The sequence below is a fragment of the Natrix helvetica genome (genome assembly GCF_964273705.1).
Source record: "Natrix helvetica genome assembly, chromosome: 6".
In the NCBI taxonomy this organism is placed as follows: domain Eukaryota; kingdom Metazoa; phylum Chordata; class Lepidosauria; order Squamata; family Natricidae; genus Natrix; species Natrix helvetica.
In genome coordinates, this window is record NC_138553.1 from 13,639,202 (window position 1) to 13,660,674 (window position 21,473).

The following is a 21,473-nucleotide window of genomic DNA, read 5'->3' on the forward strand; positions in this document are numbered from 1 at the left end:
CAGATGACCAGCATTCAATCAACAAACCCCTTTTGTTTATACTAAGCTACAGATTTTCAGAAATTCAACATAATAATCCCCTGTGTTAAAGTTTACCACTAGCTCAAAAAAGCTTCCAGGGAAACACATAATCTTTATGGGCTTAAAGAAAATTGGAAATGGTGAGTTTTATTGGATACTATCAGATTAACAAGCTTTCATTTCTGATGGTTGATGAGGCCTGCTTTTTGAAAGCCTTACTAAGGTTCTATATATGAATTCCCAGACATTTTTTAATCTCGCAAACTAAATTCATCTTGTTAACTCCCCAGCAGTGTGTGCTAACACTAACAATACTTACCCAAGGATTTGTGATGGAAAAGGACAGTTGGCGGCATGTGTTGCCGTAATTCAACAAGAGAACTTGAGTGCATGATGTTCTTCAATATTCCACTGGATGGTTTTAGTGTTACATCATTCTTCTTGGAAGCAAAGTAGGATTGGGTGTGAATTAAAGAAAAAGAACAAAATGTATTTAACATTCTGCCTGTATTCTTAGTTTCTGTTTGGCTATTCTATGATATTGGGCAGTTATTGTTTGAAATGCTGCTCATTAAAAGAGAAAAGGAAAACAGCCTGTTCTAAACCATACTGGTGAACACTGTAGCCTTATTAGTAATTAAAGAAGAGTGACAAAATATATGTTGGAATTTAGATGCATTTCTAATAGACTTAACCATGGTGAATATTCAAGTATCGTATGCATCACTGAAGGATTATTGTATTTTGCGGTGAATTGAATATATAAACTGTAATATGGGAGGAAATACCTGCAGGACCACTGCTGATCTTTATCTTTTTTCTCTTTCAATATCTATTTTCTCTTTCAATCTACTTCAAATAACTTTTTTTTACTTTCTCTGTCTTTCCTGTACTCCTTTTCCTCCCTGTTTTACTTTTCCTTTGCCTTCTACGTGATCCGCCATTGGCCTTTTCTCTGCTAGCTGGAAACCTGAGGCTGCAGCAGATAGTAAATCCAATTGATCCCCTGGAAATCTTGGCTGATGTGCATTGGACACACATCCATCAGAAGGAGGAGGAGGAAAAAGTGGGTCCCACTTCTAAGTCCTCCACCTCAAGAGGTAACCATGTCCACTGCATTGACCCCCTATATCATAAGGGCATATGATTCCCATTAAATGCAGAAAGACCAATTCTGAGACCATCGTCATGTTGCTTCTAGAGCTTTCATGTTTGTCATTGTTTGTAATAGAATGAAACATGTCTTGTGTCTGTGGTATGAACATTTATTTGTAATGGAAGAGGGATCTGCTGGTATGTACTATGAAGGCTATAGTATGAGGTATCTCTTTTAACCTTTAAGTACCCATGACTTCCTAAGACAGGCAGAATTAGTCTAGCCTAGGGGCATCAAACTCAAGGCCCGTGGGCCGAATGTGGGCCCCGGGGTGCTTAGATCTGGCCTGCGGGACTGCCCTAGAAACAGTGAAGGACTGGCCTGCTGTACCTCTGCCAATGAAAATGGAACTCGGGAGGCCCGCGCGTGGCCTACAGAGCTCCATTTTCTCTGGCAGAGGGATGCAGGAGGCCGTTGCAGTCGAAAACTCAGCTTGGGAGTCCATTTTTGCTGGCAGAGCATTTGGGCCGCCAGGGGCGCTCCTGACACGAGTGATGTCAAGCTTGCCATGCCCACCGTAGCTACACCCAACCCGGCTCTCCGAGGTCAAATGCAACCCTGATGCAGCCCTCAATGAAATCAAGTTTGACACTCCTGGTCTAGCCTAATGCAAGAGAGAAATCGAGTGTATACAGTTCTTTAGGCTGGTTTAATGGAGAATAGCCTCCCTCAGCCTGGTGGATGTGACTTATCGGGACTTTTTCCCCCTTCATTAAACCAGGCGTGGGCGTGGCCAGCCCGTGATGCATAGGGCCCATGGGCTGGGAGTTTGATAGTCCTGCTCTAGAGCTTCTGTTGGATACGTAATCTTAGTTTTGTGTTCCAGACATTTTTTTTACATTAAATCTGCAGTTTATTACTTTTCTTAAACAAAGACTAACAAAGTACTTCTTATGACCTCTTGAATTCCTAATTTTGAAATATTAATACTTTGCAAGGAGGAGCTCTCTCCCTCCCAAAGCCACTGAAATTGCAACTCATTTAGTCCAATTACATACTGACTAGCTTTTTCCAAACCCTTAAGAAAGTTTCCTTTCTTATACTTTCTTGAAATGAAAGGGGTGGGTATGAGACAGACAGACAGACAGACAGACAGACATTCCAAGAGAGACTGAATAAGAATATTTATTAGCAGAGGAGGTATTATGAACTTTACAAGAGAAAGATTGCTTGTTTGTTAGTCTTGGGAGTTTTGTACTTGTCGTATATCATGTAATGTTACTCAAAATACCTACACTGCAACCTATCAAAGTGAATTTTAAAATCAGTTTAAAGCAGTCCTTCCAAATAAGGAAAATTAGAAAGAAAGAAATGATCACCTGCCCTTTACTACCCTTTTCACTCAATGTAAGAGAAACTTCCCATTTTAAAGGTAAATGATTTGGGTGAAAAGATAACCTTTCTTTTGAGAAATGTAAATTGGGTTCCCAAGTTCTGATTACATAATTATTCCAGCTCAGGGTCTGTATGTTATTTGAAAGGATCATTCAAATAATTAAGTCTTTCACCAAAGCCTGTACTGTATCTCAGCCTATTTTCATCCAAACATATACAATTAATACCTCTAGTGTTCTATTAGTGGAAACCTCAAACACTTTTTTCCTAACAGTAACTCAATCACCTTTGAGCTCAAGGAAACAACTATCTGTACTTCTTAAAATATAAGCAGTTTTAAAATTTGACAAGCCTCTGAAATTGAAAACAAACAGCCCAAGCCCAAGAGATCTAATATTTTGATCTTATACATTCTCTGAGGAAAAAAAAGAAGAAGACATATTTGGGGGTTCAGTAATCCTTGCAGTTTGAAAAGATGAATATGTTCACTTTACTTCTCTTATGTTATATTCATAATTGCCTTATTTCCTTGGATTTTCTCTGATGATCTGGTGTACGGTTTGGGGTTTCACCATTTATTTGGCCTCATGGAAACGTCCCTTGATTCCTTTCCTTGATTTTCCTAACTCGCTATATCCCGGTATGGTCCTTTTTCTTTTTGTTGGGATGAACTATTTTGAATTCTAAAACAGGGCAGTCAGGAGGAGAACTTTGACTCAAACTTTTAAAGGCCCCAGGTGAAGGAGTATAAAAGAGCTTAATCTTGTCTCACAACTAAGAGATATACTATACAAGAGAAGGCGAAACATGCAGTTTTGTAACTTATATTAAGCAATGGGCTCTATTTACATTGTTTGTGGTAGATAGAACAATCTTTATGAAAGCTGGATATATTTGGCAGGAGAACATGGGAGATGATCGTTTGAGGACTTCTAAGAGTTGGGTTCTCTATGGCAGAGTAATCATCGGAAGAAAAATTCATCCACTTAAAAGGAAGGGAGTGAATCGGGTGAAATGCTACCGATTCGGACCGATTTGTCCGAACCGGTAATAAAAAAATGCTACCGGTTCAGCTGAACCGGTAGTTTAAAAATGCTACCGGTTCAAGCAAACCAGTAGTTCCAACGATCAGCTGTGTGATTGTCACACAGCTGATCATTGGAACTACGGTTTGCTTGAACCGGTAGCATTTTTAAACTACCGGTTCAGCCGAACCAGTAGCAGATTTCAGAGCATTTCACTCCTGGTGTGAATATAATAGGGATTGAGGGAGTCCATTGATCAGAGCATTTCTGTTTTTAAGTATTTTTTATTAAGTATTCTTTGATTTCTACGGTCAGAGCTCAAGCAAATATTAATCTCAGCTTGTAATAATTTTTCAACAGTTGCCTCAGGTAGGTAGTGGAAGCCATGGCAGCAGATACCAGGACCAAGGAATTTATGTTTCAGTCTTCCCCTTCTTACAATCCAACTTAGAATCTGTCTGATTTTGCTTTCCCATGGTGTGTTTTTGTTTTGTTTTTCCTGCTTCCTGACTTTTTTCTTTTGTGATGTTTCCGTTTCAAAATACATGTTGAGTGTGCTGTGGAATTTATTTTTATTTTATTTTATTTTAATTCAGCATCTGACCTTCCCTCCATCCGCCACGAGGCAGTACAGGCATGGCTGGATGCAGTCCCAGGAGGTAGTTTTGGTGATGTTCTGTTTATAGCCTCACAAGTAACCCTGCCCGCCACCGCTGGCAATGCCACTTCTCCATGTTTCCAGTGCGCCATTTGCTGGCCTTTTTTTTAACCCAGGAACTATCAATGTCTTTATTGCTACTGCATGGCAGAGTTGGGGAGGCAGGGAAAAGGGTGTTGCATGTCTCAAAGAGATGAGCCATTCTTGCATGAATTAGACAGCCATCTTAATTCCTTCAGCTTCCCTTCTTGCAGAGAATACTGGAAATGCAGATGCAGTTGAGAAGAGAAATAGATTTTCTAGATATGCCATAGACCAGTAGGACCTATTTAAATCTAACACTTAACTGAAAGGTGAAAACAAGCCAAAGCCTCTTACATAGGTATTTCTCTGAGTGCTATAGATATAGTCTTGACTACTAAACACCTATCTTACAGTTTGCCAAAAAAAAAAAAAACCCACAAGATTTCCATTGGGGCCAGTAGAAGATTGCACCCCAAGATAAATTATTTCCTTTACTCAACTCTCATAATCTTGATTTTAAGCAAGGCCCTTGGTGGCCATTGTTTTCTAAAATTACATTTTAAGTTAAATGCTGTTTTAGGCAATCTGAAGGAGTTCCATCTTTAACATTCACAATGGGAAGATCTGTCCCACATCACATAATCTTATTGTAATATTACAATTTTTACAGAACATCTTCCTAATGTGGGGGGGGGGGAAACCTTCTCGCTTTATTCCATAGCCATTACTTTAGGCAGTTTCGAAACTTAGAAATGGTAGACAACATTTTGTCTACCATTTCTAAGTTTCGAAACTGCCTAAAGTCTACAGTTCTGAAAAGAGGTGTAGTTTGAAGGAGAAGTCATTGAGGATCACTGAGCTGGAAGAATGCTAGTCTAGATGAGGGTCCAGTTCCCTCACCATAGAGACTCCTCCTAGCTTGGCGTCCTTTTTCTTCTATCTGTCCTAACTGAAAGCCCTATCAATGGTGGAGCTGATTGGTGGCAGGGAGCCACAGTAGAGGGATGGAAGAGCCATGCATGCAGCTCTAGAGTTGCAGGTTGCTTACCCCTGGTCTAGATAGACCTTAAGTTGACAAAAACGTCAATGAGAACTCATTGTTGAAGTCAATTTGAAGTGTATTAAAGTCAGAATTGAGATATGTTTGTGTGCCTGGAATTCCGTCATCTAGATAGATGCCATAATACAATAGATCAGATTCTTCGTAAAGTGTCTTTTCTACTCCATATAAAATAGCTAAATTGTACAGGTTGCTTCTAAACAGCTTTTGGTCTTATTCTTACAGCTGAGTCCTTCTAAAGGAATTGGTTATAATTTTAGGTAGCAGAACAGAGATTGCTTGAGACTTGGCAATTTAGATTTTGCATGGATGGAGCTCGTGCGTTTCTAAAACTTTTTTTTTTTTTTGCTTCTGTCAGCAAAGTTTGCACATTGCCTTATTCTTAGCCAGTTTTGACTGCTGACCAATCTGGGCAAAACATTGCTTCTAGTAGTTTGGGATATAGTAGTGCATCTCTCTTAAGTTTCTATGCGAGAGCTTCCCCCCTCCCTCTTGCACTTTACGTTTAACTGCTTAATATGTGCAAAGATGCATTAGCAAAATAACTATGAATAGAACACATTTTCCCAAGAGTAGATGTGCACCAATATATGCTAATTTGTGCCTCCATTAACATATCACTGAAATTGGATTTTGATTCATGAGAATATTGCATGATTGCTTAGGAGAGACTAGTCTTTCCTATATTGAAGGATGTTCCAAAATATTATATCAATTAAATGTGTAGCACCAGTTATGCTTGATTTTAAAATGCTGTATTTGACCTCCACATACAGTACCTTGGTACTCAGATACTTTGAAACTCATTGAACTTGGTACCCAAAGCCACAAAAACTTTTATCCCAGTGTTTGTCTGGTACTCAACACACAACTAGAACTTGTGTTGTCAGCTACCTTGTGACACACTATATTATTCCTTATGGGAAAAAATTTGTTTGGAACTCATAAATTTTGGTGCTTATTGTGCCTCCTGGAACCAATTAATGATGAATACTAATATATCACTGTACTCTTAGTTTGGATGGTTGCTTAGAATAGCTACAGCTAAAATATATTTCCAATTATGTTTAAACTTCAATAGGGTTATAATTGTATAATATTACAAATATTTAAATATGAATATACTAAAAGGTCAGCCTCACATTTCAAGGCATCATTCATTTCCTATATTGACCAAACCTATTCTATTTTTAAAAAGTTGTATTTGACTCATGATCTGAAGTTTTTGTTTTTATCCAACATATATGCATTGAGCTTTTATGATTAAAAAATCATTTGCTGTAGCTCATATCTGATTGTCTCGGCTCAGATGCATCAATGTCACATACATCAATGTTCTTCAGTGTTCAAATGAAAAAAAAAGGCAAATCTTTATTCCAGAATAGTTTTGTCCTGTCACACATATCAATTTTAATCCAAAGTGGTACAGTCCTAGCAGAACAAACATCACATGTTTGCTGTTTTTGGATTAGGGGAGTGTGTCTTAAGTGATCCTCCAAGCAAAAATCTATTTTCTCTTCCATCCCATTGTCTCTTTTTAAAATTGGTACCAACAATTTATTGTAGCCCTGGGTGAAGAGAATGAGGATGAAGATGAAGTGGGTACTGAGCCTGCAGAAGCAATTGAAGATGGCGACACTGGGGCAGAGTTGGATGATGGTAGGAGTCTGAGGACATCTTCAGACACTATGCTGTTGCTTGATGTAATGGAACACATGGATGACCTTGGGGGATAAGGGGAAGAGATGCTCCCTAGAAAACAATCAGATAAGAGGGAGGAGCCCCCAGTGGCTTAACAGTCAGAGAAAGAAATTTAGGAAAGACTCCCCTCATTGATTAGATGGTTAAAAGTAGCGATGGAAAGTTTGTACCTTCAGACTTGCCAGATTCTTATTAATAAGTATCTTACTATAAAGTAGAACGAGCTCATCTAGTCTTGTTTCCTGTCTGATTTACCTGTGAGAACTGGCAGTTAATACTGCAGAAATGCAAAGTCATGCTACAAAACAATTACGTGCAAATTTCACAACCCCAAACAAAAGAGCTCAGTTGATATAGTAACTTAAGTAGTGGCTTAATGGCGTGAGACTTGGATGTGGTACAGAAGGATTTCTAGATAATTATGCATGTCATTTTTTAATCACATGTGGAATAGCCACGTTAAATAAAAATGTAGTAAAGGGCTTCATAAACACAGAAAGAAACTATTTTTTACTCTAAAATTGTGACTTAGAACTAACAAAACTAGGTAATTTGGCATACACATAATTTGATTAGCAAATACAAAAAGGAACGGAGGGAGAGAGGAAAGAAGGAAGGAAAATAAAAACAGAAAGAGGAAGGAAGGAAGGAAGGAAAGAAAGAAAGACAGAAAGAAAGAGGAAGGAAGGAAGGAAAATAAAGACAGAAAGAAAGAGGGAGGAAGGAAGGAGGGGAGGGGACAAAAGCCTACATAGTTTCACCATTCCCTTCCCTTGTTATGACCTTACTATAAATGTGTATAAAATTTGAATCTTAATTCTTTTTTGTTTTCCAATTCCTGATATATTGATGGGGGTTTAGATGACATCCCTTCTGATGCAGAGGCAGAGTGTCGCATCCATCAAGAAGAAAAAGAAAAAGAAAAAGGAGAAAAAGAAAAACTGAAAGTCTCTGAGCTCAAGGAAGCAGAAACCGCCACCCCTTTCATTATGGCGGAAGGTACTAAACATTTCAGCACTGCAGAGCACACTGGATTGGCAAAGAACCTGTAGGCCAAATTGCACAGTTTTTTCCTATTTTTTAAATTTAGAATAAGTCAAAGAACGATTCCCATTAACAGTGTTTTCAAATAAATCTGCTATCCGTTGCCGGTGAATACTTGCCATTAGGGGTGGGATTCAGCCGTTTCGGACTGGTTCGGGCGAACTGGTAGTTCCGGCGATCAGTTGGCCCCACCAACCCACCCCTGTGCTAGTCTGTCCTATATTTCCTTTATTGGAAACCCAGCTAATAGGTGTGGCAGGTGCTCAGCAAACCGGTTGTTACACCGGTTGAATCCCACCCTGCTTGTCACTCAGGAAATTCTTGCAATAATTAACATAAAGGTGTCATCATGAAAGATGTCATTTCAGAACTATTTCTGCCTTACAGTATTGCCTTTTGCATTTTTAGCCTGACTGTTGTAGCAAAATCAGGAGCAAGGAATCAGTCCGTCAGTATCCATCCATTCATCCATCCATCTATCTATCTATCTTATCTTCTAATTATCAAAGCTCAAGAATGATTATCTTCTATCTTGATGCTTATGAACTGCATGTAGTAATTAAATATTTAGCCTTTGACTCTTGGTAGCTGGTTCTGTTTGGGTATTCAGGCCTCATGAAAAGGAGTAAAGTAGAATATAGAACTGGGTCATTGATTTTTGCCATCGTGCTTCAGAAAAGCATCTAGTTGGCCAGTGTGGGACACAAAATACTGGATTCAACAAACAAATACTGGATCCTTTTTGGTTAAACACATTGTTTTCAAACTAAATAGCAATTCACACTGCTGTCCCAAAGGAGCTTTTTCAAAAGACAACTCAACTGGACTTTGTTTTTCCTTGAAGATGTTTTGCTTTTGGATGAGAAGTTGTCCAGTTGCCTTTTGAAAAAGCACCTTTGGGACAACAATGACCTGGATGGCTGAGACTCTCCATAGAAATTCACATTGCTGTTACTACCAGAGCAGTGTACCATTTTTGCAAAGAATACAGCATGTAAAGCATTCTTACTTGGCAATAACCTCTGACATATATAACAATTTCCTTCTGAGTAATGTGCATAATAATCATAATAATATGTATAAGAAGAGATTGTACAAAGTAGAAAGCCAGGAGTGTTGAAGGGAGAGATAGTCAAACTTGAATCACGTAGCAAATTGACTATCTAGAAAGGAGCATGAAAGGAGGTACTTAATCCAATGTACTTTATTTGGTTTTAAGATGGTCACAGCTTTGTTTTTTGGTTCTTCAGATACCTGTAATACGTGTCTTCCAGTCCAGTCACCATGTGAAAAGACTGGCCCTATTTCTCCGATTTGTAACCATAAGGAAGAAGAAAAAGAGGTAAGGAATTGTCTTCATCCATAAACCTAAACCATGATTTTTAATTGTACAGGCATTGTAATCTTATTTATATGCAATTAGGATATGATTATTAAGTTCACATGTTTAGTCTAAAACAAAATATATTAAGGTGAAGAAGAAATGGTGATAAGTAGTGACTTTATTTCACGCAAATAATACTGTGATTCAGTCAACTCAAGATTTGTTACAAGAGTTCTTTAATTTTCCTGGCTGAATGAGAAGCTGATATTTCTCCTTGTATAGATATCATCTGCTTCCCAGGAATGGGGCGTTTCAAGACTTAAGGAGAACATTGCAATGTCTACTCCTTGGGAGCCAATGCTGGAAGGCCCACCCAGCTTGGAGCATTTTTATCATTTTACCCAGCTAAGGAAAAAGAGCATAAGGCAATAGGTAGACAGTGGCTGACATTGCTTCCAGCCGAGCGACCATAATTCCAGTTTCAAAATGGCAAAGGTTTATATAGAATGTACCAGAAACTAGTAGCATCTGCCAAATGTAAATAATGTGTGTCAGTTGTTTTCAATAGCAATAGCATTTAGACTTATATACCGCTTTACAGTGCTTCCCTCTCTAAACGATTTACAGAGAAGCATATTGCCCCCAACAATTTGGGTCTTCATTTTACCCACCTTGGAAAGATGGAAGGCTGAGTCAACCTTTAGCCTGGTGAGATTTGAACTGCCAGCCGGAAGAAATAGCCTGCAGTACTGCACTCTAACCACTGTGCCGCCAGGGCTCATATACTAGTTCTATTCTTACAGACTTGCATTCTTATTTCTGTATTTTGATTGTCTGAACAGGTGTGGAATTCTCCTGGAACAATACTTTTATATTGTAACCACATATGCTATTATGTTCCATGAAAATTTGACAAGAATACGTCATTAAGATAGCCAGTAATGGTAGGAATAGCTGAAAAATAGCTTGGCCAACTGCTATTTATCTTCCATGTAATGTACACTAATTGGGGCAATTTTGAATAATGGTGTTGACTTCAAGTGCAGCAAGAAGGAGCCTTAGTGCAATCTGGATTATCTCCCCAGAACCCAGTAGTAATATCCTGTGGTTCTGCAACAAAAATGTAGGCGGTGTTCTGTAGATGTATTGATGAGGAAATATTATCAGAAAGTAGGAATAGGAAGCCATTATTCTAGAACGGGTTCCAAATGTGGCAATTTTAAGACTTGGGGACTTCAACTCCCAGAATTCCTCGTCAAAGCCAGGAATTCTGGAAGTTGAAGTCCACAAGTTTTAAAGTTGCCTTGTTTGGAGATTCTTGTTTTAGAACTTAGTGAAAGATATTTTAGGCCACTAACTATCCTCTGATTTTATCACGTTTGTAGGAATCTCTTATACCGATATCATACAGAGAAAAGTCTTCAGATATCCATTTTTTCTCTGAGCCTTTCCTCCCGAAAAAAGACAAAGAAGACAAGATCCTTGATGGTCAAAAAGCCCAAAGTCCACCAGCATCAATTTCACCAATACGGTCACAGCCAGTTGCACTGCCTGAAGCTATCACACCAATATCACCTGTAAAACCACCGTCAACAGTACCCTTAGAATCAATTTCTCCACCTCTTGCCCCCTTGCCTATTTGTTCACAGCCTTTAGCCACCACTGAAGCCTCCATTACACCTCCAGCAGAGCCACCGGTGTGTTTTCAGCCAATCCCAGCTTTTACTTCTACTCCTTTGGCCAAACTTGCTCTAAAAAGTAAAGATGGGCAGATGGAGAAACTGGAAAGTCCCACCACAACAGAAGAGATTTTGAAAAGGAATAATCTTGTGGAGGAATTCTGGATGAAGAGTGCTGAAATCCGTAGGAGTTTAGGCCTCACTCCTGTCAATAGAAGCAGGGGGTCAGATCCAAACTTTACCTACTCACCCCTAGAATGTGCTCCTCTTAAATTATATAATTCTGACGTGGGGCCAGAAGAAAAGGGAATCCAGCCTGTCAAACCACCAAAGGTAATCATGCCAAAGTTGGATAAGGAACAATTCTCTTTGCTGACACCAACCTCCCAATCAGAGAAAGAGCTGAAAAGCTCAAAGGATGTGAAGAGAGATCTCTCCAGCAGTTCTGGACTCGGACTTCAGGGTAGTTCATCCAACATGAGGACATTGGCCAGCCAAAGTTTCAACACATCGGATTCCACCATGCTCACTCCTCCGTCTAGCCCTCCTCCGCCACCACCTCAAAACGAAGAACCAGCAACGTTGCGAAGAAAAAGGCACCAGGCGATTTGGCAGAAGGAAGCAGAGTCCATACAGACACCTCAGGTGGCACCGGCCAATGAAAGGATCCGACCCACCAGAAGTTCCTCTCAACCACCCAGAGAGGAGGTGAGGAAGTCATTTGTTGAGAGTGTGGATGAAATACCATTTGCTGATGACGTAGAGGACACTTACGATGACAGAACAGAGGATACCAGCCTGAATGAAAAATACTACACTCCACCTAGCAAGCCAAGGCCCGAGAAGCCTCTTCAACTGCATGGGGTTAAGGAAAATGATAGGTCATCATCCAGTGAAGGAGGAAGGAGAGGCCTTCCCCAGGTCTCTGCTGAAGCTAAGGAGTTAGCTGAGGAAAGGATGAGGGCCAGGGAGAAGTCTATCAAAAGCCAGGCCTTACGGGACGCTATGGCTAAGCAGCTCAGCAGGATGAAAGATCTGGAGATGACCAGCAGTGCTCTGGCTGCAAAATCGCGCAAAGCATCTACAGCACCCTCAAAGACCAAAGAATTCACTTTAGACCCCTCAAAGCATCCCACTGGCAAAACTAGCGAAGGCCCTACTCTGAAGCATGAAGCCAGCAGCGAGAGGTTCTTCCCCCCGTTAACGGACATTGGTGGTCACGATGGATCTATCACATCGTCCGAAGGCTCCAGCGGAAAGAATAAAAAAAGGACTTCTCTCTTCTCTCCCCGGAAGAACAAAAAGGAGAAGAAGTTAAAGAATGAAAATAAGCAATCTGACAAATCCAGCAGCGCAGCTGAGGAATCCACAAAGCCCAAATCCCTTTGGAAGTCTGTTTTCTCCGGTTACAAGAAAGACAAGAAGAAAAAGGCAGATGACAAATCTTGCCCCAGCACACCTTCCAGTGGGGCCACAGTGGATTCTGGGAAGCATAAGGCATCTCCATTGGTTAGAGCAGCAGGTATAATACCAATGTCTATATATTAGAATGATTTCACTTATTTTGTGCAAATACAATCTTAGCTGCAGTTATTACGTGAATTATCAAATATAATTTTCTTTACTGTTAAGTTTCTGGTAAAATCCCCAACAAAAATAATTCAGGTTTCAGATCAAGATGCTGTTGTATCATCTTTTCCAACCATATTCATATTTTTATCTAATATTTTTTGGTTTTTACACATGTCCACCACATATGATAATACGACCCCGGTGTCTGGTGGCATTTCCAACATTTTGCTGATTTATCTTTAAAACATCTTTGCCAAACTGGAAAATGGAAAATGCCATCTGTAAAACATCTTGTACAAATTCTCTTTATATGCAGTCGACATTGTTAACTTATAGTTTCTATCTCATAATTGCTCCCATTTTTCTGTCATATAACCAAAAATTTTTGCTCATGCTATCTTTATTTCCTTCACTTCTTCTAGTTTAATACGCAGTAAATAACTGCAATTTTTATCACCATCTCATCTGTTCCTGTTAATATCATATCCAATTCTGTCACTTATAAAAACCACAGAATTATGCATTTTTTTCATATCTAGATTGTATTTGCAGTTGCGTATACCAAAACATACTTGTTTTTTCAATCTTTATTTAGTTTTGAGCTCACCATAGCCAGAAACTCTTCCAGGTATTGTGCACATCATCAAATTTGCTCCACTGTGTTAATTTGCTGTAACCCTTTATGTATTTAGTGGTAGTTGAAAAGGAAGAATAAGTATGAGAGGTCAGACTAAGAGCAAACAGTCCTTTTTTTAAAGGCAGGTATCTTTAGATTTCTTCCAGATATTGGAGTGTTCTGTATCTAACCGTAGCTAGATTAGACTGAAGGAGAACAATTCACCCAGTGTCACCAGTGATCTGATGGAAAGTTGAACGTTGCCTATTTAATTCTTGTCTGGTAATTTTGTCTTCTTGTATCTATGCATTTACGGATGCGGTGGCTCAGTGGCTAAGACACTGAGCTTGTCGATCAGAAAGGTCGGCAGTTTGACGGTTCGAATCCCTAGCGCCACATAACGGAGTGAGCTCCAGTTACTTGTCCCAGCTTTTGCCACCTAGCAGTTCAAAAGCATGTAAAAAATGCAAGTAGAAAAATAGGAACTACCTTTGGTGGAAATGTAACAGCGTTCCATGCGCCTTTGGTGTTTAGTCATGCCAGCCACATGACCACGGAGATGTCTTCGGACAGCGCTGGCTCTTCAGCTTTGAAATGGAGATGAGCACCGCCCTCTAGAGTCGGGAACGACTAGCACATATGTGCGAGGAGAACCTTTACCTTTTATCTATGCATTTACTTATTTATTGCATTTATCCCAGTCTGTAAGACACCCAACTCTAGTCCAGAAATGACAACAGTCATTTAAAAAAATATAACATCAAGATGGGTTCCATTAGGCATTCTAACCCAACACTTGAAGAATGGTTAAGTTTAGAGCTTGATTTGGGGGGGGGGGGATGAATATGAATCCCAAGAGGGGTGGAGACTGCAGATCACTTATCCCCAGTTTCAACTACACTGCCTGGGGAGATACTAGGAGTCAAAAAAAGTTAGGTTATTGTGTCGGGAAAAGGAGTATGATTGCTTCTAGAGCACCTTTCATTGACTGGGACCTGAGATGTTAGAAAAGGCCGAGTTGAATCACTGTTGCAGGAAGGGATGATATGGTCCTTTTTCAAACATAAGTGTTTGATCATTTAGCTCCTCATCAATTGTTGTTGTTCTTAGTTGTGAAGTCGTGTCCGACCCATTGTGACACCATGGACAACGTTCCTCCAGGCCTTCCTGTCCTCTACCATCCTTTGGAGTCCATTTAAGCTCACACCGACTGCTTCAGTGACTCCATCCAGCCACCCCATTCTCTGTCATTCCCTTCTTCTTTTGCCCTCAATCGTTCCCAGCATGAGGCTCTTCTCCAGTGAGTCCTTCCTTCTCATTAGGTGGCCAAAGTACTTGAGTTTCATCTTCAGGATCTGGCCTTCTAAAGAGCAATCAGGGTTGACTTCCTCTAGGACTGACCGGTTTGATTGCCTTGTAATTCAAGGGACTCGCAGGAGTCTTCTCCAGCCTCAATTTTACAAAGGCCTCATTTTACTATGTTTATATATCAATTTTACTATGATGCAAACTGCTCCTTAAGCTTTGCCTTTTGACACGTTTCTTTATTATCTCAGATCTGCAACTGCGCCAACATTTAAGCTTCTCCGAGGACTCTGATCTCTCCAATGAAGATGTCTTAGAACGTTCCTCACAGAGATCTAAACGAGAGGTAAGTTGATACTCCTGTGATCATTTGAAGCCAAGACGAGTCCCAAAAGCTTCATAAAGACCATGAAGCTTTTGTGGGTCATTTTAATATTTCCCTGTCATTTTGGATCTCTGGATCCAATAAGAATGAGAAAAGTTAGACCAAACGTCATTAAGTTATATCTAAAAGGTTTGTTTCTGTTCATAAGTGTAGGTCTGTTTGAAAATAAGTTGGGGAAGTATAAGTAGTCCTCAGATTACAACTATAATTGGAACTCGGATGTCTATTACTAAGTAAGGCAGTTGGTAAATGAGCCACAGCCAATTTTACAATCCTTATTGGCACAATTGTTAGGCAAATCATGGAAGTTGTTACATGAATCATGTGATTAAGTGAATCCGACTTCCCCCACTGATTTCACTTGTTGGAAGCCAGCTTGGAAAGTCGGAAATTGTGATCACATGACCCTGAGATGCTGCAACCGTCATAAATATAAGCCAGTTCCTGATTGGCCAAATCTTGATCATGTGACTGTGGAGATGCGGCTGATTGAAATAGCAATTGGGTTTATTTGCAAACGGAGCTATTTGCAAATAGTTCTTTTTGCTACTCAAACCTGCTTGTGACTGAGCTTGGTAACAGACTTGCTTTTACCCAGGCAATTCTGGTGGGGTGGAGGATAGTGGAGATAAAATTGCTGGTTCAAAGCTCAACCTCTTTCATGTTCATTGCCTGAATTTTTCTTCTGGATTAATTTCTCTGTAACCATTATTTTTGAATTTCTCTTTTTATTTGTTTTTTTTAAAATTTACCACTTTTATGTTTGCCTTCTAGCTTTCCATGGCAGGTTCTACATTGCATGTGGGAATTTTTTTTTTAAAGGATATACTTGCTATACTGGAAAGGGATAAAGCTTGTAGTTTCCTATGAGTTCCAATGTAATCAATCATCTTGAAATCTAAACCTTGCTACTTAAGGCAGGTTGGGCCTAAGTGTAACAGAGAGAACAATTTCCCCCTAAAAAAAAAACCTGTCAAAGTGAATATTGTGTTTTTCCTGCCTAGTTTGCATAACATAGAGATATTCCAGATGTCATAATCCCTAAAGAGCAATGGTGCTAGGAATTACAGCATTAAGATTTAAATTGAAAGTGGGAGCTAGAAATTTTTTTTTGCCCAGCATTCAGAGTTAAATATTCCATAGATTAGCTAATCCACTCTAAGTGTTTCAATAAGAGTACATTTGCAGGCCTTTCTTAGAGTAGTTAAAGGATCAGGCTGACAGTAACAACAGATGGTTTAACTCCTACTTTAAACATAATTGTCAAAGAGCTTTTGCTGTACCCCTCTCCTTTCATAATAGTGGCATGGGATATTTTAACGTTAACAATGCAGAATAGATGAGCTGATAATGTAGTTTTGCAGGACTGTCCTTGAATCATAGGGTGTGTGATTTGGAAGGAAACTTGAAAGCCACGTAATCCCTTACTCTGTCACTGACTATTAAAAAGCAAGAGCCCAGAGGTTACATAAACCTTACACAGAGCCTTGGTCTAAGGCAGACTGGGTGTGTTTATATCTTAGTGCAGGATTGGGCAACAACTATAACCTCTTTACAGCTCGTGGATTTCAACTCTCAGAATTCCTGAGTCAGCCACGGGTAAAGGGGCCATAATTGCCCATCTTTGTCTTAGTAGAAGATCCTAACTGCAAAAATAATTGTTTTCCAAGTAATGAAGAAACAAAATAAACAGGCAAACTGATACAAGTATCCTTCACAGTGTGAAATCACTACAACAATATTCCTAGAAAGGAAACATACTAAGTTATGACCAGGTACAGAACAGTACAAAAATTAAAATCCAGTTCTTAAGAATGCTACGTAAGAGATACAAAGAATGACAGAGATAATACTATACAAAGACCAATGGGAACCTGGTTATAAAATCAGTTCAGTCTAAATTTTTATTCCAACTGTCAGGTTTCTAGAGAACATTGTCACATCCGGAAAACAAAACAGTCAGTGTGATTTTCCAAGCAGAAAAAGTTATTCCCGCATGGCTTCTAGACGAAGGCTCAGCTGCCTGTCGTGTGGTGACTAAAAGCATTAGTGATTCGCATTGGGGAAAACGTGGGATCTGATGAATAATATTGAAAGCATCTGCTAAATGAGTATATCATTTCCTGCAGCTTATATTTCTGAATCAGTTGTTGTCCGTATATGTATGTGCTGCTGTCATGAAACATTTAAGTCCCGTAGTTGCAGATTGCTCAAAAATATGTTGCCTTTTCCTACATTTTATCTAAATTTTATCTAAAACTCACCCAACCTTTCTCATTTCCCTGTTCATGTTTTTGTGTTAAGTTTTAGAAAAAGTGAATGTGTTGTCAAAAGTATTGAAGGGCAGGCATTCAGAATAAGAAATCATTTTGTGTTTTGTTCAGTCCTGTCAGTGTTTTGGTGTACTTACCCAAATAAAGTGTTAGATCCAAAATTCAATATCCCAAGCCCTTAAAATCTAACATTGGAGCTTAGGAAAGAGATTGCCTTTTGCACATTTACATAACTTTTGCAAATGTTGAAAATGCAAATGCAACTAATAACTTTGGGACCCCAAGATTATTTTATTTTACTTTATTTTTTGCAAATCTATATGCTTCCATTGCTTATTTCCAAATTCTGAAGTATTTGTATTCTGTAGTTTCATGTAATATTTCAAGCAGCTTTTTTGTTTATTGTTGTCTTTCTGTATTGAGCGTTACAATGTTGAATTGATCTTGCTCCATTTTGTGTATTTCTTTTATTTTTGCCTTTGCTATTCCTTCCCCTTCCTTCCCATTTTTAAAGTCGATTTACATACCACACGCCTTGGCATTCAAGAGATCATGTGCATCAAAGGTAGTGTCTCCATTCTCATTGACTGGCCATTGTTGCATGCATTCCTGTTATTAACCTACCAGCTTCCTAAGCCTATATTTCCTCTGCTTTTTCCTGCCTTCATTTATACTAATACAACCTGAGATTGTGCATGTATGCAGCAATTAATATCAACACAACAGATCATCTTCAAGTCCCAAAATATCAAGTCCATTTGAAGTGTATGTAATATCTTCATTGAAGACCCAGCTGGGAAAACTGATGATCTTATTCAAAGTTTTTGGTGGCGCTCTACAAAGCGCTTACCTTGGTGGGTTGGATATTTGCCCTGTACCTAAAAAAAGGGATTGATCTAAATATTACCACATATTATAGATTCTACCTCCATTTTATTCTCACAACAATTCTTCAGAGGTAGGTTAAACAGAGAGGAAAGGATGGGTTCAGAGTCAACCAGGGAATTGTCTTTGGATCTTCATGATCTTAATCTTGCAGCCCAGTCACTGTACCATGTTGAGCCTTGATTGATGAGTATCTACTGTGTCCTTGTGTGAGTAAGAAAGACTTTTAAGAGGCATAGATCTTGGCCTATCTTGGTGTTGGAAGAAATGTCCTTCTGGGTTCGGCTCCAAGTGGGGAAAAAGACACTGGAGACATGGAAGCTGCTTGGAAAGATGGTTTTAATGGTGGACAGGACCACATGGCCTGAGCCCTGAACAGCAAAGGTGATCACATGCTTCAATGTTGGTGGAGAAGAGAAGAGAAGGGAAGAGAAGGACTGAAGAAGGGCTTGCAGGGATTTTTTATAATCTGTTCTGCCCCACCTATCTGTTTCCTGTTCCTGTGTAAGAAATGTATTCTGATTGGTTGCCAGACTCACATGGGCCCATGCAGGGGCAACCCTCTAGGCTGTTTTGAATTCAGGTTTGATTGAGTTCAGATGCCATGTGGTCAGTTGAGTAAAGGCTTATTATCCTGCCTTAATCCCATCACAGCTGAAGAGGAGAACTCTTTATTATGTAAAGTGGACTAGCTTGGCCTTCTTAATGGCCCATTGACAAAGTGGGGATGGGCAGGAAGCTGTAGGAATTTAGTGTTTAAAATGTGTTTCTCCCTTTTTCACATCCAGGAAAATATAATATTCTGCCTTTTCAATATTTCCTAGGATATTTCATTTTTCTGGGAGAGGGCTAGGTGATAACTTCCTACAATCCCTCCTTTTTTTTTTTCAAAAAAATGTGAGTGGAACGCACATGTTTTTGACAAAAGATAAAATCGGTCAGATCAGGGAAACTTAATTTTTCTGATGGAAAAGCATTGAAAGAGGCAGCAGAAGGATCCCTTCAGTGGCTCCCAGAGAGCTTTTAACCATGAAGGTCTTAGCAACCAGGGCACAATTTCTGGAAAGAAATTTACAATATCCAATTTACCATGCCAATTATTTTCAGGTGTTTGATATCACTTTCTGTGAGCTTCCAGACTACAAGCAAGCAGAAGTCCCAAAAAAACTTCACAGCCATTGAAGGATTCTTCCTTTTAAAGAAGTACAGGCTGCCCATTTCCAAGGGATTTCTTTAACTTGCCCTGGCTCCTATTTTAGTGAGGCCAAATTGAGTTTAGCTAGTGTGCAATACAAGCTATTTAGTATTTTTTTTTTAAAGTTACACACAATGAGCCCAGGGACTCCTATCAGAGACCACCAGTGCAACATGTCCTGCTTTACTGGGCAACTGGGCAGCATCACTTATTTTTGAGTCACAGGGTTTGAGTTTTGAAGATCCTTTTTGCTACTCTTCAAGTGGGGGGATTGCCTGAGGGGAACTTCCCTTCCCCCATGGGATTAAAACGGAGATATCACTGTTTAGGCTTTTGTGCAAAGACAAAAATCAACCTAGGAAATGCTTTGTGGAGTTGGGTCAAGGAGATAGTTTCAATCTAGTTCTGAATGGAGCCTCTCTCTCTCCCTCTCTCTTTGTGTGTGTGTGTGTGTGTGTGTAGCTGCTTCTACAATACAGAAAATACAGACATTTTGGACAAAATTTCCCTCCCACCAGCCAGAAATCTAAGGTGTTCAGAACTTGCTGTGCTAGCCATTCTCAAATACAATTCTTACATGAATACATTAAACTGATTACAATATAAATGAGGCAAGGAAGAAAGCATAATAAATTTCTGTGAATGAAACAGAGAAAGAAAACTTATCAAATTCCACCCTCCCCATAATCTTTTCAGCTGTCTTCTGGGAATTGAAAAGTCTTTTGGTCTTTATTTCTTCATCTCCTTCAGGGTTCTTTCATGTCTGCTAGGGTGGCATGCTTGGTTTGGTGGTAAGGCTGGTCAGTCAGTCTTGGTAGTCTGTCCCAGGTTTGGCTAAGTTTTTTTTTTCATGTCAGGTTTTATCAGGAGGCAATCACCAGCAGCAAATTGGAGAGTTATGGTTTGAGCTAGCAGTCCTTTGTTTCTGAAGAGTACAATCTTCTAGGGCTGAAAGACATGAGAACAAGGTTCCCTCCCCCACAGAAAAGGCATTGTTGGAGGATTAGAGGTAAGGGAGGGGGGGGGTAGATAGCTTGCAGGCAGAGTTTGAAAAATAAAAGCATCAGTTACTCAGCAGATAAACAGATATTATGGGGATATCACAGATGAGAAATGGGGTATGGATTCACATGCTCCAGGAAAGAAATGAACAGGTAAAATCATTTAGTCACACAATAAATGCAAGGATGAAACTTTTCTTGCAAACATTTCCTGGGTTGTTACTTTAAGGTATAGGCAAGGAAGGAAGGAAAAAATAATATATATCTTTACTCTGTTTCTGCTGGCCAAAACAGACACAAAGTGAAGACCCTTCCCAGTTTCAGTTAGTTTTCTAGGCCCAACAAACTGAGCGAAGGCAATTTCTGCCAGTTTACTCCTTTCTTTCTTTGAACACTTTAAAATTCTTGTCTTTTGGATTGGAGACATCTTAGTTACAATTACCTTGAGGGTGCACAAAGACTTAGACATACACACACACAGACAAAGAGGGAAAAACAAAATCATTCCCACCATGAATTTCAGTTAAATTGGGGAAGGCACAAATCTTAACAAACAAAAACCACGTGGTTACATAGAAGACAGAGAAAGAGACAGACAAGAGGAAAAAAAAAGAAATCCCACCATTTCCTTTTAAGTACCTTTTCAGCCAAATTAGTTTTTCCTGTATCATCTTTCAGCAAAGCCCATTTTCTACAATCTGCTCTTTTTTTTCTTCATTCCGGCCAGGACGGGCATTTGCTTTTCGTCCCAGGCCCCCAACAACTCCCCTAGGGGGGTTTCCATGGCTACCCTCGAGCTACCGCTTCCCATGATCCCATTTAGATGTGGGTTCACTTCGTCCTAGCCGGGTTTGCCACTTCGTATTTCCCCACTTTACTTTCGCGTCCTTAGAGGACCTTTCGCGCCCTTTTGAAGGGACTTTCTCTGTTTGCCCTTCGGAGGGTCTTATTGGTGCCCTTCGGAGGGACTTTTCTGGGGGTGCCCTTCGGAGGGACTTTTGACGCGTTCCTCACCGCGGGAACCTTCTCTCGATTCACGCCCTTTCACGCAGGGACTTTTCTTACAGTTTCAAGTCTTGGGGAAAGAGACCCGGAGGACCAGCCGCACAGTGACCCAGGAGGGGTGCTGTCGGAGCGGGTATGCGTACCTCCCTTTTTCTCACTAACTTTCTTATGGGCTTTAGCTTTTTTCTCTCACAGGACAAAAACAGCAG

The 21,473-nt window shown here is 39.8% G+C and overlaps 1 protein-coding gene across 4 annotated transcripts in view; it reads left to right on the forward strand.

Annotated features, from left to right (window-relative positions):
* The window catches only part of MICAL3 (microtubule associated monooxygenase, calponin and LIM domain containing 3), a 225,598-nt gene that overhangs the window by 175,021 nt on the left and 29,104 nt on the right, over nt 1-21,473 (forward strand). For 2 of the 4 annotated variants that reach the window (XM_081958103.1, XM_081958102.1), the window contains exons 23-29: nt 984-1,121; nt 6,846-6,938; nt 7,842-7,979; nt 9,275-9,366; nt 10,734-12,549; nt 14,772-14,866; nt 17,693-17,743. In XM_081958103.1, the coding sequence (XP_081814229.1) occupies nt 984-1,121; nt 6,846-6,938; nt 7,842-7,979; nt 9,275-9,366; nt 10,734-12,549; nt 14,772-14,866; nt 17,693-17,743 (2,423 nt within the window). Of the gene's footprint in view, nt 1-983; nt 1,122-4,133; nt 4,197-6,845; nt 6,939-7,841; nt 7,980-9,274; nt 9,367-10,733; nt 12,550-14,771; nt 14,867-17,692; nt 17,744-21,473 lie in introns of all 4 variants that reach the window. The other 2 variants (XM_081958101.1, XM_081958104.1) reach the window with 2 other exon arrangements.